The 14572-nt window shown below is 57.2% G+C and overlaps 2 protein-coding genes across 2 annotated transcripts; both read right to left on the minus strand.

Annotated features, from left to right (window-relative positions):
* Positions 1 to 469: 469 nt before the first annotated feature.
* GPAA1 (glycosylphosphatidylinositol anchor attachment 1) lies at positions 470 to 10337 on the minus strand. The gene is made up of 13 exons (XM_079985187.1): positions 10222 to 10337; positions 10002 to 10098; positions 9711 to 9890; positions 7975 to 8086; positions 7721 to 7868; positions 7187 to 7288; positions 6604 to 6800; positions 6160 to 6356; positions 5431 to 5584; positions 4368 to 4463; positions 2877 to 3073; positions 2478 to 2648; positions 470 to 1208 (listed from the first exon to the last, which is right to left on the minus strand). The coding sequence occupies exons 2-13, from the start codon at positions 10073 to 10075 to the stop codon at positions 965 to 967; spliced, it is 1872 nt and encodes a 623-aa protein (XP_079841313.1). The 5' UTR covers positions 10076 to 10098; positions 10222 to 10337; the 3' UTR covers positions 470 to 964.
* Positions 10338 to 12505: 2168 nt separating this feature from the next.
* Positions 12506 to 14483, minus strand: EXOSC4 (exosome component 4). The gene is made up of 3 exons (XM_079984524.1): positions 14279 to 14483; positions 13948 to 14154; positions 12506 to 13128 (listed from the first exon to the last, which is right to left on the minus strand). Exons 1-3 carry the CDS (start codon positions 14447 to 14449, stop codon positions 12769 to 12771), a joined length of 738 nt encoding a protein of 245 aa, XP_079840650.1. The 5' UTR covers positions 14450 to 14483; the 3' UTR covers positions 12506 to 12768.
* Positions 14484 to 14572: the final 89 nt, after the last annotated feature.

Consider the following 14572-nt stretch of genomic DNA (forward strand, 5'->3'; position numbering starts at 1 on the left):
TTTGTTCTTTTTTTATAGAGTGAGAGAATCTTGTATTTTTCTGTTGTGAACCACCCTGAAATCTATGAAGGGCAGTATACAACTTTGATTAATAAATAATAAAATAAAAATAAAAATATCTAAGCTGTGTACAATGTGAAACCAACCAGTATCATTAGAACAAAACCCAGTATCATTACAACAAAAAAACATGAAACCAGTGAAACTGCAGCAGTATAAAAGCATGCCCTGCCACGTCCAACCACATCTGCAGGGTTAAAGGTGCCCCCCCCCCCCCCGTTATAACGGGACCAGCTGCTGCTTTGCTTTACTCTTTTAGTACATCTTAAGTGCAAGGTTATGGTTGATATTTTGAATTGTTAGCAGATGCCCCAAGAGCTGTGTTTCTGGTGAGGAGTCTGGATGAAAATAAGTGCAAGCACTGTATCAAAATCTTTTGTCTTTATTTTTATTTAAAGATTGTACACAGCTACTCTCCCCATCCTCCCCCCCCCCTCAATATCATCTTGCATTGCTAACATCAGAGCTGGTTCTTGGCCCCACATGGTCCACATGCAAGCTGAAGCCACCGAGAAAAGGACCAGCCACACCCCAGGCTGGCATCCTGCCCCTGAGAGTCACACTCATGACTTAAAGCAGGGCCACCACAAAAGAACCAGGATCCAGTTACCCCAGCCCAAGCTCCCCTTCTCCTGCAAGCTCTGAGCAGCTGCCCAGCCTGCCCGTGGCTGCAGCTGCCGCAGATGTCAAATCCCACAAGACCAGGATACTCCCCAAGCAGGCATCCCCTACAGCGTTCCATCTGATGGCTTCAGGAGGCCTCACGCCTCTGCCCCAGAATTCCACATTTCTGAAATCACAGTGGCACCCAGCAGGATGGAAGGGAAGTCTCCCCTGGCTGCCCCAGGGAAGTCCAAAGTGGATTGGGGCAGGCCAATTCAAGCACAGAGGCAGCGTCGGGGGGCTACTTCCAGAAAAGCACATTCCAGAGTAGAAGCCAGCAGGGGTAGACAAAGATGGCGATGAAGGGGAAGACGATGGAGCCGTAGAGGTGGTGGTCCAACAGCCCTTCAGCAATCGCCTGCAAGAAGCGCTGCCAGCCCTCCAGCAGGGAGATGGGGTACTCAATGAGCTCCTGGTACAGGAAGATGCAGAAGAGAAGTGTGGCCGCTGGCGTGACCAGGACCAGCAGCACAGCGTAGAGGTACCTGGGGAGGAAATGGGGAAAGAAAACTGGGCTCCTGCGGGCACACGGGCAGGGGCAGGCCCACTCCCGAAAGGGCAGGATGTATTGTGGGTTTTGTTGTTAAAATTTGCATGCCACCCTTTGTCTGTAGATCACAGGGCAGTTCACAATATAGAAGTACAAGATAAAAACACAGAATACACGATAAAACAAGAAGAAAAACATTTCCAAGTCGCACAGAACAACTTCATCCCTCCCTGCTACTTCAAGATGAAAACCCAGATGTTACATACTCAATTCCTAGATTTTGCGCTGCCATGATGGATATTCGTCAAAGGGTGGTTTGCGCCACAAACTAGACCCCAAATGCAAGACCTGCGCTCCTTCACGCTCCCTCTTATAGTCACTTTTAACCGTTTGTCCTTGTTTCTATCTTTTTAAGTTATGTATGATATCACTTTTTAACTACTAGTTTTTATCCCTTACCTGATTTAAGTCTTACGCATTCTATTTATCAGTATTTTTTATCTTATGCAGGTCTGTGACCAAAATAAAGTTTGATACCAATACTGAGGAACAAAAACAAACCGAGAACCCCCACCTTCCTAAAGCAACCGTTCCTTCTTCAGCCATGGACAGGGTTGAAACACCCACCGCCCTGAAGGACAGGACCAAGGGTCCAGGGCCACAAATCTGAAAAGCTGAGAAGCTTGCCTGGGGGACACATTCCCCACCCCTAAATTCCATAACACCCCCCACAGAAGGATAATGGGGAGGACTCTATTCCTGCAAAGCACCTTTTGGACAAAAGAGTCCTATTTGTATCTCCATTTTGAAACTAAGGCCAAACACATCTTCCTGATGTGGGCAGCTCTGCTTTGCGTGTCCTGAGGAAGCCCGACATACAGAAACAAATTTGGCTCTGTCAAGCGTTTGCCTTCTTGCTTCTTCCTTTGGAGAGGCCCTTGGCTTTCCCCGCAAAGAACTGGCCCAGAAGAGGGGGAACACGGCCACTTCATTAGGCCAGGGATGGGGGGGGCTGGAAGTGCTCAAATGATGCCGTTAGGCTACAGCTGCCACCTTCCCTGATGTGTTGGCTGCAGCTGAGGGCAGCTGCGAACTCCCAGCAACACTGAGAGGCCTCTGTCTCCCTTTGTAGCTGAAGGACAGAGCTCAGGGGGAGGCGTGTCATCTGCCCTGGGCAATTCTGGCGATCCCTGTCCTTTGCAGCCCAGTTCTTGTGGGGTGGGGGCAGAGAGGGAAGCAGGAGGCAGCCCCAGGGCGTACGTACTTGGGCCCCGTGGGCTGGACAAGGGCAGCGACAGGCACCATGGTGACGGCCAGCAGGAAGCCCAGGGAGAAGTTGATGAGGGCGATGCAGCCCAGCTGCATGGCCAGGTAGAGGAGCGAGACCAACTTCAGCGTCATCCAGCCACGGTCACTTCCCGAGCCCGTCAGGACCCTGCGGGGCAGAGACACAGAGCCAGTCTGCAGGCAGCACAAGCACAGGCCCTTGAAAAGAAGAGCAGCAGCAGCCCGGCCCTTGACCCAGAGAGCGCTGGGCAATCAGGCACCCCTTTAAGCTCTACACGTCTCGCCCTCTCCCTGCTTTGTGCCGGGGCAGGCAAGAGTCGCACCAGGGCCCCCACCTGGCCTGGCCTGGCCGTCTCCTCCCCTCCCTCCCCGTCACCTGTGCGTGTTGTGGGGCAACGCCAGCCCCGCCACGTAGATGGCAATGACCGTCAGCACCACAGCCTCCGACTCCGAGACGGGGAAGTGCTGCGTGGCCACCTGCTGCCCCAGGATGGGCACGAAGTAGAGGGCGAGCCCCGTGGCGTGGCAGATCAGCAGCGGGGGCACCAGCGTCAGCAGGCTGGGCTTGGGCTCCTGGGTGAGAGAGGAGGGGTCAGGAGAAGGGCCCCCTCCCTGGACAGGAAGGCCAGGAGTCGCGGCTCAGGCTGGTGGGGGCTTCGGGGGGGGGGGGAAACAACCCCACCCTTTCCCCAAAGAAGAGTTCATTGTGCATTTGGGGATCTCTGCTGGAACAAATGCAGCAACTGCACCGAAAAGCAGGACCACTTTGACCCCCACAGCACGCCTGGCCCAGGGTAGAAGAGGGGAGGGGGCTGGCAAAGCCTGGCTCTTCAGGGCCTGCAGACTCAGGAGGATCTTCAAGCGCATTTTTGTCTCAAGGTGTCCAGGGAGCATCACATTTCCAAGCCGTTCTCTTCATGAACCAGCCATGTCTTTTTGGGGTGCTCTCTCTTTGTTGGCCATGCCATGTAGGGGTGCAGATATCCAGAGTGTGGGGGTCAGGTGGGATTGCTATGGGGAATGATGAAATATGGAGCAAGCCATTGTGACAGCAATGAAAGCATGGCGCTGACTGGGTTTGATTCATTGACAATAGTTTCTGATCGAATCCCACAAGTCTCTGCACCGCGGCCATTTGCTTTCTCTACGCCTGACAGACACGTATAAGCATTCTGAAACACAGACCAGCTGCATCAGGCATCCTGGGTCATCAAGATAGAAGGTAGCTTTGATGTAGATCTTAAGGGCCAGGAAGAGAGTTCACAAGGAGATGGCAAATACTGCCATCCTACCTCTCCTGTGGACTCCTGTCTATGACCTCCGGGGTTTTGCTGAATGCATTCCTCCTTTTATTCCTATTTTATTTACTCTGAACTACATGTGCATGCTCAAGTAGGAGATAGTTTCTTTGTAGTTAAAAGAATTTCTTCTGATCGGACTTTGTCCCACGTGGGTTTTTTTGAAATGCTCAGAGGAAATCTGATTGGTTCTTACGAACACTGTGTAAAAAGTTCTTTTGTGAATAAAACGACCTGGGCCGAGGAGTGGAAAGGAATTATTATTATTATACGCACCCCTCCCAGCCTCATGTGTATCTTATTAATCAAAGTCCAATCCTTCCTTTACTTTGGAAAAACTACAATCCCATGCGCTGGAAGCAGTCAGTGTGAGAGGACTGACCGTTCCAGGAGCAGACAAGCAGCACCCATGTTTTCTTCAGGGGGGTGCAGGATTGCAGGAATGGCTGTGCAGGGCTCCAGGGTGACTTCTAGAGGCGAGCAATGCCCATGCAGGTCCTTTCCCACCACCGAGTCCCTTCTCCGCCCCCTCCCCAGGGACCCCGACACTCCCTGCCACATCATCTCACCTCCAGAGCAACAGGACTAGGACCTTGGTCTCCGTCGCAGAGCCGGTCATCTGGGTCCACGTCGTAGCGGCTCAGCTTCATCCACAGGTCCAGAGCGTGAAGAGGAAGGAGGAGTCAAGGGAAAGGCAGGACCTCAGAGGACGCGATGAGCCAAGCCAGGAACTCCCCTCACCCAAATCCTAGGGGACACCAACCAGACATCCCCTCCCCAAGTATCCAGAGGAGCACCAAGGGGGGTGGCCTTCCAGGGTCTAGCTAAGGCGATGCCCGGGAACCTAACACCCCTCGACCTCTTGTCGGAACACCTCTGGCATTTGCCAGAGCTCTGCTGAGATGAATGACAAGTGGAGGGAGACGCACAGGGCAGAGTGAGGCTGAGCCTGGCCAGCCAGACACAGGGAGCACCCAAGGGAGGCCTCTCACCCACTGATCGGGGCTGCGGCAAACCAGGGCTGCTCCTGAAGGGCTTGGCTGCCAGGCCTATGGGCCGCAGTTGCTGCATGGAAGAGAGGAGTCCAGAGGGACGCAGCCAGTGACAGGAGAAGCTGCATTTGCTGAAATTCTTCCTTCTGGCACAGGAACAACATTGCACAAGGACGCTGTCCGGCTGAAGGGTAGGGCTGGCAGCCTGGCACCATGGAAGTCTGCTCAGGCCACCTTCCCAACAGGGGATGCCCCAGGCCTATCAGCTTCTGTTCATCCTCACAGCTGGTCAGGGCAGAAGCTCCAGAGCCTGTCCCGTCCTCTGGCTCCCAAGAGGTACAGAAAAAGCCACCCTCAGGCCAGAGGACCCTCGAGTTGGGCTCCCAAGCGCCTCCCTGCAAGGCCCCAACGCTTGGTGGTCAGAGGGAGCCTCTCCTGGAAACAGACGCAGCTGCCTTGGCTGAGACCATCAGTCCGTCTGCTTCCTGGGGAGTCCTCCACTATGTGGCCCCACAGCTGGGCTCCTCAAGTGGGAGGTTCTCTTCTGACCCTGCCCTGGATCCCAACTCAGAAGCAGCAAGAGACGGAAACTCCCCCCAGACCCCCTCCCTGCTCCCCACACAGAGGAGGAGGAGGATATCTTGAGGACCAGGATGAGGATGAGGAACCCGAAGGCCGGCATGTAGAGCCCGATGGAGACAAAGCGGGAGAGAGACGGGAGCAGGTAGAAGAAGTACGACTGGTGGAGGCGCTCCAGCAGGTTGTTCAGCTTCCGGAACATTCCCTCCAGGGTCCTGGGGAAGGCAAGCGACGGGGTGAGAGGCAGAATTCCCATCCTGAAAGAGGATGGGACCAATTCATGGAGGAGGAGAGGGCTATGGATGGCTACTGGCCAGGATGGCTCTGCTCTGCACCCACAGTCAGAGGTGGAAGGGCTTCTGGGAACCAGTGGCCGGAAAGCACAGGAAGGGAGAGAGCAGCTCCTGGGTTCGAATTCTGCTTGTGGCCTTCTTCCCCTTGGGGCATCTGGTTGGCCCCTGCGAGAACAGGAGGCTGGACTAGAGGGACTCTTCTTTGGCCTGAACCAGCAACCAGGCCCCACTCAGGCTCTCATGGAACATCCAAGCCCAGAGGCAGCCTACCGGGATTCCTAGGTTTTCAAAGGCATTCTGCCACTGGGAGAGCAGGATGCCAGACTAGATGGGCTCTTCTTTGGCCTGATCCAGTACCCATGCAATTCTGCTGATCGCTTCCCCCTCCTGAGGCAGGTGTGGCCGTATCCCAACCCTTCTCAGCTTCCACACAGACCAAAGTCTGCTCCCGCTCCCCAAACAGCTTCCTTCGCGCCCTGCCAAGGCCTCCTACTCACGTGCCAACCATGCCCATGTCAAACTTGTACTGGCGGAAGCTGTTGATGCCGCGCAGGGTGATGGCCTCGATGTGGTAGCGCAGGAAGAGCCCGTGGTCCCCCTGCGGCCGGCCGGAGCCCTGCTTGAGCACCATCAAAAGCATCGTCTGCAGAGAGTGGACGAAGGCCGGCAGGGAGTCCCAGTCTGTTCGCTGCAGCTGGAGGGGAGCGGAGAGGGGACTCAGGACAATTGGCCCAAAGCAGCTCCCTGCCCTCACAACCCAGGAGCGGAGAAATCCACCCCACGGACAGGACAGGGAAAGAGGCACGGCCGGAGCCTCCCCTCCAGCCAGCTGGGGCCACCTCCCTCACAGGCCCTTGTCGAGGGGGCTCCAGGCCTCTGGGCAGGGCCCAAATGGCCGCCTCCCCCTCCAGCAGCCCCCCAGGGCCCCCCTTCCCACCCACCTTGCCCTGAATGGTGCAGAGCAGCCCGTTCTTCTGGCAGAAGGAGTAGAAGAGGTTGACAAGGTCCAGGTTGGGCAGCTGCCCGTTCAGCCCCTCCACGGCCACGTCAAAGCTGGTGATGACGTCGCTGCTCAGCTCCAGAGAAATGGCGGCCTGGATGGCTCCTGCCCGACCCAGCATCCCTGACGAGTGCACCTCTGCGGGGGGGGGGGGAGAAAGGATGGCCCCAGGTTGCTAAAATAAAAGCCGATGAGGGTGATGACCGCTCGCATCACGGGGCTGGGGGCGCTGCCCTTCATTCCCAGAGGACGGGAGCCAGTCGTTCTGCGACAGGGCAGGGCAGAAGCCCCCGGGGGGGGGGGGGGTTAGGAGATGAGCCTTTGTGGCTGGATAACAGGACCCTGGAAGAGCTGGCTGGGTCTGGGCCAGGCAAAGGAGAGAGCAAAAGAACTGGCAGGAACTCCCCTCTGGAGAAACAAGAGAGGGAGGGAGCAACTCCCCCCCCCCAGCAGCTCCAAAGCAGGTGCTCCAGGCAGACTCCCCCAGGGCAGCTGTGCAATCCCCCCAGGCAGCGCCCTCTCACCTGTGACGTTGACGTCATGATAAGCCTCCAGCCAGGCCTCCATCCCAATCAGGTCGTGCTCGTTCACCAGGAAGATGATGTCTTTGGCCCAATAGATCTGACCTAGGACAGAGGGGAAGCTCAGCAGCCCCCATGAACCCCCTGGGCAGACCCAGCATTGGCACATATCACGCCCCCCCCCCCAAGGAAGTAACAGGCAGAGCCAGTTCTTCCCTCCCAGCCAAGGGAAGGGAAACCAGGGAGAGGCATCACAGGGAGGAGGCTGGATCGTACCCCCGTCTCGTTCTAGAAAATTTCATGCATTATAGTTCTGGGCAGCTTGAGATACAGAAAACCCAGATTTAAACTTGCACAAATGCAAGTGTGGCCTGGATTCCAAGCGGCTTGGAATGCACTCCTCCATTTTTGGGGAAACAAATAGAGGGGAACAGGGGACACCCCCCCACCTTCACATCTCTAGCTTAGCCGCGATCAGCTGAAGGATCTCTATAGGCCTGGCAAAGGGCAGCCAAAGCCCCACCCCTCCCAGCTCACCTCGGAAGTGGGAGGCCAGCGCCAGCATCAGCCCCACGGCCTGGTTGTTCTGCTGCCCCTCACTGCAGGGGACGCTCAGCACCAAGGACTCCGTACTGGCTGCCCGGGGAGCCCGCAGGATCCCATAGACGTTGGTGCCCTTGACCATCTGCAAAGAGAAGGGCAGCCCCGAGGGTTTATCTCCCCAGCAGCGGAACAGCCACACCCTGGCCCACCCGCCTGCCCACGGAGGAGCCTGGAAGCCCAGCACCTACGTATCTCTCTCGCATCTCGTCGGGGAAAGGCAGCGTGCGGGAGAAGGACTGCTTGTACACCTCCAGGCCCAGGTTCCACATGGTCTTCTCCAGCCAGGCCACTGGCATGCCCCTGGGGAGAGGGGAAGGGGTGCCAGGGGCGGGTGAGAGCCCAGCTCTCCTCTTCTGCTCCACCAGCTTTTAAAGCAATGCCCCCCTTGAGGTGGCAGAAGGGCCACTTAGGCTGGCTGAGCTCTCCTACACTGTGTCACCACAGTATGAAGAGAGATACAATGAAATCATCTGCATTACATAATAATAATAATAATAATAATAATAATAATAATATCACAGCACATATCAGAACATACTCAAACATCATTCCTTAAAAACTTCCCTATACAGGGCTGCAGGGGGACACGGGTGGCGCTGTGGTCTAAACCACAGAGCATAGGGCATGGGTAGGCAAACTAAGGCCCGGGGGCCGGAATCCAATCACCTTCTAAATCTGGCCCGTGGACGGTCCGGGAATCTGCATGTTTTTACATGAGTAGAATGTGTGCTTTTATTTAAAATGCATCTCTGGGTTATTTGTGGGGCATAGGAATTTGTGCATTTCCCCCCGCAAAATATAGTCTGGCCCCACACAAGGTCTGAGGGATAGTGGACCGGCCCCCTGCTGAAAAAAGTTTGCTGATCCCTGTCCTAGGGCTTGCCGATCAGAAGGTCGGCGGTTCGAATCCCCGTGACAGGGTGAGCTCCCGTTGCTCAGTCCCTGCTCCTGCCCACCTAGCAGTTCGAAAGCACGTCAGAGTGCAAGTAGATAAATAGGTACTGCTCCGGCAGGAAGGTAAACGGCGTTTCCATGTGCGGCTCTGGTTCGCCAGAAGTGGCTTAGTCATGATGGCAACAGGACCCAGAAGCTATCTGCAGACAAACGCCGGCTCCCTCAGCCTATAGAGCGAGATGAGCGCTGCAACCCCAGAGTTGTCCGCGACCGGACTGAACAGTCAGGGGTCCCTTTACCTTTATACAGGGCTGCATTCAGATGTCTTCTAAAAGACAGATAGTTGTTTATTTCCTTGGCATCTGATGGGAGGGCGTTCCACAGGGAGGGTGCCACCACCGAGAAGGCCCTCTGCCTGCTGCATTTAAGCACCTGCGTATTTTACATCATGGGCACGTTTGAAGGCCCTGTTCTCAACCTCCGAAACGTCTGCTTTTATAAAGGAAAAACTTGCACTATCTCCAGAAGAAATCCAGGCTTGGATTTGGGTGGACCTCCAGTGGAAGGGAACACTCAACACTGACAAATTATTCTTCACTATATAGGAGGTTAAAGGGGAGGCAAGGCTTATCCATGCATCGGAAAAGTACACGCAGAATGCTCACTTTCTATTGCCATTGTTAAGAGATTGGAAGGAGTACCAAGCCCAACCCACCGGGGGCAGAAAGGCCCTAAACTGCACTGGGGGCAAAACTGCTTCTTCCCTTTGATATTCCACTCCTGGCAGAACGGAAGACTTTCCTTCTTGTAGAGTCAGGGATTGTTGAGGTTTCTCTGAACCTGATGGGCAAGACCCTGGCTCAGCAATGTTGGGGGTGGCACCAAAATGCCCGCTCTGAGCCACTGGGTTCATGGGGGGGGGGACTGCAGAGGCCCGAGAGTGCCATCCCCCCGCACAGCCCCAGACGCACTCAGGGTGCAGCCCAGAAGGTCCTCTGCACCCCAGGGGGGTCCCAAGCCCCTCACTCACCCCGCCTTCTTCTTGTGGCCGGCAAACTCCCGGGCGTAGGAGAGGGCGCGTTCCCCGTGGACAAAATGCTCCTCCACCATGGTGGAGCCCATGGCGTTCTCTGACATGTAGATGCGCAGCGTGAAAGGGTGGAAGGCCAAGCCCAGGAACCAGCCCAGCCCCACTAGGAAGCTGATGACGCTGCGGAGAGAAGGAGAGGGAGGCCGTTGGGGGGCAGCAGCCTGCGGGGGGGGGGCAGGGGGTCTTTGCCCCAAAGGAGCCCCCCCCAGGTCTTGCCCCGATGCTACTCACCAGAGCGGGGTGTTGAGGCGCAGCAGGAGGCGGGAGAGGGCCCGTCGGCGATAGGGGTCCGAGAGCAGCCCCATGGCCACGCAGAGCTCTCAGGGCCCTGGGGGGCAGAGAAGGGGGGGCAACGCCATTAATAATCATAATAACAACAATCACAACGACATTCACCCTCCCGTCCCCTCTTCCCCGTTTCATTGGCGCTGCTCTCTCCTTGGGCTCAGACCTGACAGGGACCTGGGTTCGAATCCCGCTCCCTCTCAGCCCCCCCCCCCGGCCTGGCCTCCCTCGCAGGGCCCTTGGGGGGCCAGACAGGCGGAAGGAGGACCCCCCCCCCCACCGCGAGGGGCGGGGCGAGGGGAGGTGGGCGGGGAAAAGCGGGCCCCGCACCCACCGTCCACGGGGGCTCCTTCCGGGGCGGCCGAGCGCACGGGAGCAGCGAGAGGAGCCGGCCAGAGCGGAGGGGAAGCGGAAGAACGAGGGCGGCGAGGGCTCCGCCGGAAGTCCCGCCTCTGGAACGGCCGCTCCAGCCCGCGGCGAAGTCTATGGTCTCGCGGCTCTCCCGAGGGGGGGGGCACAAGAGGTCCTCCGAGCATGTGCAGAGTGCACTCGGGCCCTCTCTCGCCAAGGGAAGCTGCGGCTCCTGCACTGCAGAGACCCGCTTCCAACTCTGAGTCTCCGCCGGGGGGATTTTCATGGGCTTTTGGATGCCTCCCCGGAGCTGGAGGCAGCCGAGGCAGCTGTCTGCGGGCTCCCCTCGGTGTTGCCGGATCCTGGCCCCAGACCAGCTGGGGTGCCTGGGAAAGGGGCCCCTGGGTCTTGGCTCCTGGTCGCCCAGGCTGTCCTGGGCCGAGTTTGGCAGGTCGGAGAGGGTGACTTGCTGAAGGGCAAGTCCAGGCAGCCCCCCTGGAGCCCAGTCGGATGGTGCAGCAGACAAGAGCAGCTCCTCTCAGGGCCAGCCTCTCAGGGCCAGGCCCTTCCTGCTGCCACCAACAGGGATCACCTGAACATCCAGGGGCAGCCCTGTTTTCCTAGCCTGGGAACCAGCCCACAGCCTCCACTGTGCATGCCATGCTCAGTCCCTGCTGGCGTCTCCAGGTGGGGCTCAGAAAACTCCTGCCTGACACCCCAGAGATCCACTGAGCTAGGGGGCCCGATCCCTTGGTATAAGGCAGTTTCCCACAGGCCCATTTTGCTCCTGCAAGGACACGTTGCCTCCAAGGTCTTTGCTCACTCAGGCCTGGCCACGGCTCTTGCATTTATTATCTGCTGACTGTGGTACCTCCAAGGCACGGCAACAGTTCTCAGACCACATGGGATGGGGCTCTGCTGGTGCCCCTCCTTGAGGTTAACCCCTTTCCCCTGAAGCTTGAGACTGGCATGTGCCCCTCGCCTGACCCCAGGGCCACTGAAGAAGCTCCTGCCCAGGCTAGCGTCCCCCCACTTGCATTCTTCCCCAATGTGGGCTGGAAGGGCCCAAGAAGTGACCTACTACGACTCCCCCACCTGCCCAGGGCAGAGCCAGTCACCCACCATGCCGGCCAAGAGCCAAAATGACCTGCAGAGAGAAGCCGGGGTGCATGTGTCATGCCACAGGCACCATCCTGTGCAAAGAGCACATGGCATAAGCCTTTGCCAACCTTGGTGGGCGCTCTGTGGATGGGCTGTTTCTGGAGAGAACTGTAGTGGAAGTTATAGTATGTGCTTTGCTAGATCTCCTATCTAGTGTTAGAAGCTAACCAGGCATGTTTTGCAGCTGGAGCAGGTCCAACTGCGGTGACCATGTGGAGATCCCTGGATGTTGGGTTGGTGAATGGGGAAAGCCAAATGTCACTTAGAGAAGGATCTGAAATATTTTCCTTGAAGCTTGAATCTGTTTTATTCTGGATTGTTTATTTGATTTTTAATGTGTTGCAAACTCAAACTGCTTTGAGATTAGTTGTTTAAAATATAAAGTGGTCTATAAATTAGGGACGTGATTGGTGCTGTGGTCTAAACCATTGAGCCTCTTGGGCTTGCCGATCAGAAGGTCAGCGGTTCGAATCCCCGCTACGGGTTGAGCTCCCGTTGCTCTGTCCCAGCTCCTGCATACCACCAGTTGAGGGGGCAGTGCCTAGGATTTCATTGTGGCAACTGTAACCTAGGTTTAAGGTGCCATTTGGGCAATTTGATTATATATCTGAGTTCCTAACACCGGTCAGCTCTGATAATGCAGGCATGCTTTTCCTCTGAGAGTGCAACTTAATTTCTATGCGCCTATACAGCTAAGATGAAGGAATGGCTCCATCTAAGCCGTGCAAAGTTACAGGCCTTTGGACTCCACTTCTGTGGCCCCCCAGCGGCCAGAGTTGTTCTGCCCAAGTCAAGCGTCACAACGGTGTGTTTACTGAAGACACACGCACAGAACCCCGGGTCGGGGGGGGGGGTGCGGGGCGAGGCTCACCCACTCTTAAATCTCAACCAGTCCTGAGGCCAGAGAGGGAAGCCACGTGCCCAAGTGATCCACGTACTTTCTTTGGAAGAATATTTAATTCTCTGGCATGTAAGAAAGAAGCAACCCTGTACAAAAAGGCTTAGTGCAAAGCAATGCAGGCAGTGCAACACAGGCCTGCATCTAGCTGCGCATTCCTCTCCCACAGAGAGCGGCTCAGTTCAGGGAGGAAGGGGGAGATTCTTGGCCGCATCCAGCTGGCGCCACTTGAGCAAATGGCAGAGGAGGAGGAGGAGGCGTCTTCCGCCGCTCTGCGCCCCCATAGTGCAGCCGGGAGGGGGCTCACTTGCCTAGCAGAGCAGTGACCTCGCGCAGATGCTCCCGCACCACCTGGTCCAGCACGGCGTAGACGTCCTTGCAGGCCTTGCTGGCGGCTTCCATGATGCGCTCCAGGTGGTCCTCGTGCAGCCGGGCGTTCATCTCCAGCAGCGCAATCTGCTCCGACTTGGGCAGCAGCGCCAGGGCCATCTGGGGGCCGCCGGCCGCCTCCTCCACGTAGTTCAGGTCGGCCAGGGGCGTGTCCTCCAGGAAGCCGGCTGAGATGGCGCAGACGTAGTCCCGCATGGGGATGCCGGCGTCAATGACCGCCAGGGTGGCCGCGTTCACCGAGGCGCAGTAGTTGCCGCCGTCCGCCTGCAGGATCTGGAAGGCACAGGAAAGGCTTCCTCAAGACCCGGTGGAAGGAGCCCCTTCCCCCCCAAGGCCCCCGGCCAGAGCCGGACCCTCAGGCACCCAGCGCACCCACTGCGCACAGCGAGGAAAGAGCCAAGGAGGAGTCAAGGGCTATTGGACTTTGCAAAGCTGGGATCACTGGATCAAGCTCGCCCTTCTTGTTGAATTAATTAAACTGAGTAATTTTCATTGGATTTTGAATCAAAGTGCAATTAATTGTTACTGTTTTGAATTTTATGACGTTATCTTCCTTAGCAGGTTGTGCAAAACTGATATTCTGAATTATGCTTTTTATAGAGTGATGGTGATGATAATAATTTATTTACAGGGAGGGAGCCATGTTGGTCTGCCGTAGTCGAAACAAAATAAAAAAATTCCTTCCAGTAGAGACCAAGAAGTATGCATGCTCATGAAAGCTCATACCAGTAACAAACTTAGTTGGTCTCTAAGGTGCTACTGGAAGGAATTTTAATTATTTATTATATGCTACTCATCTGACAGGGTTGATATTATATTATTAGATTGTTCTTATTAATTACTTATATGCCACTGGGTTGCCCCAGCCACTCTGGGCTGCTTCCAACAAATGGGAAGGATGAGTCCTAATTAATTAGGGTGGGGGGCACTGGGATGGATTCTGGAACCAAGGCACCCCCCCAGTTGGGCCCCCCTCTAAGTTAGAGGATGCTGGAGTGGGGGGGGGGCTGCCCTGCCTCCTTCACTTGGGGGCACCATCCCCCCCCAGTCTCCCCGGGGGCCTTCCAGCCCCTCGCCCCCCCCCCGTCCCACCTGCACGTAGATGTCGATCTGCGATCGCGGGTAGAGCTGCGTGAGGATGGCGGCGTCGAAGGTCTGCTTGAGCTGCAGGCTCATCTCGCCCGCCTGCCGGTCGCCGTGGGGCCGCCGCTTGCGCTCGCCGGTGCTGAAGGTGGCCAGGCTGAACTGGCAGTTGAGCAGCGCCTGGTCGGGCAGCGCTTTGCCGCGGGAGCCGCGCATCTGCCGGAGGAAGGAGAGGAGGAGGAGGAGGAGGGCAGCGCGCCGGGGCCGGGAGAGCCCGCCGCCCGCCCCGCCATCCCTCCCGGCCTCCCTCCCTCCCGCCCCGCCATCCCTCCCGGCCTACCTCGTGGGGCCCGTAGACGACGGCCAGCGCCTTGGTGTTGCCCTGCTCCAGGTAGGCGGAGCCGTCGGCCTGCGCGAAGACGCCCAGCCGGGCGCGGATCTGGCGCAGCTCCCCGGCGCGCCGCCCGTCCACGCGGTAGCCCTGCTCCGACAGCAGCTCCAGCCCCGCCATCAGGAGCAGGAGGAGGAGGAGGAGGAGGAAGCCGCCGGGCCCGCTCCGCCCCCTCGCCGCCTCCCTCGCCACGCGGGGCGCTCTGACCCCCAGCCAAGCCGGGAAGGCCGATCCGGGATTGAC

The sequence above is a fragment of the Podarcis cretensis genome (assembly GCF_951804945.1).
Source record: "Podarcis cretensis genome assembly, chromosome: 7".
Taxonomy (NCBI): Eukaryota; Metazoa; Chordata; class Lepidosauria; order Squamata; family Lacertidae; genus Podarcis; species Podarcis cretensis.

Coding starts and splice junctions, on each gene's coding strand:
- GPAA1 (XM_079985187.1), bottom strand. CDS start 10,075: ATGGGGCTGCTCTCGGACCCCTATCGCCGACGGGCCCTCTCCCGCCTC. Junction 6,357..6,603: donor TCTGCACCATTCAGGGCAAG/GTGGGTGGGAAG, acceptor GCTCCCCTCCAG/CTGCAGCGAACAGACTGGGA. Junction 1,209..2,477: donor GTCCAGCCCACGGGGCCCAA/GTACGTACGCCC, acceptor TTTCCTCCCCAG/GTACCTCTACGCTGTGCTGC.
- EXOSC4 (XM_079984524.1), bottom strand. CDS start 14,449: ATGGCGGGGCTGGAGCTGCTGTCGGAGCAGGGCTACCGCGTGGACGGG. Junction 14,155..14,278: donor TCGTCTACGGGCCCCACGAG/GTAGGCCGGGAG, acceptor TTCCTCCGGCAG/ATGCGCGGCTCCCGCGGCAA. Junction 13,129..13,947: donor AGATCGACATCTACGTGCAG/GTGGGACGGGGG, acceptor TGTGCCTTCCAG/ATCCTGCAGGCGGACGGCGG.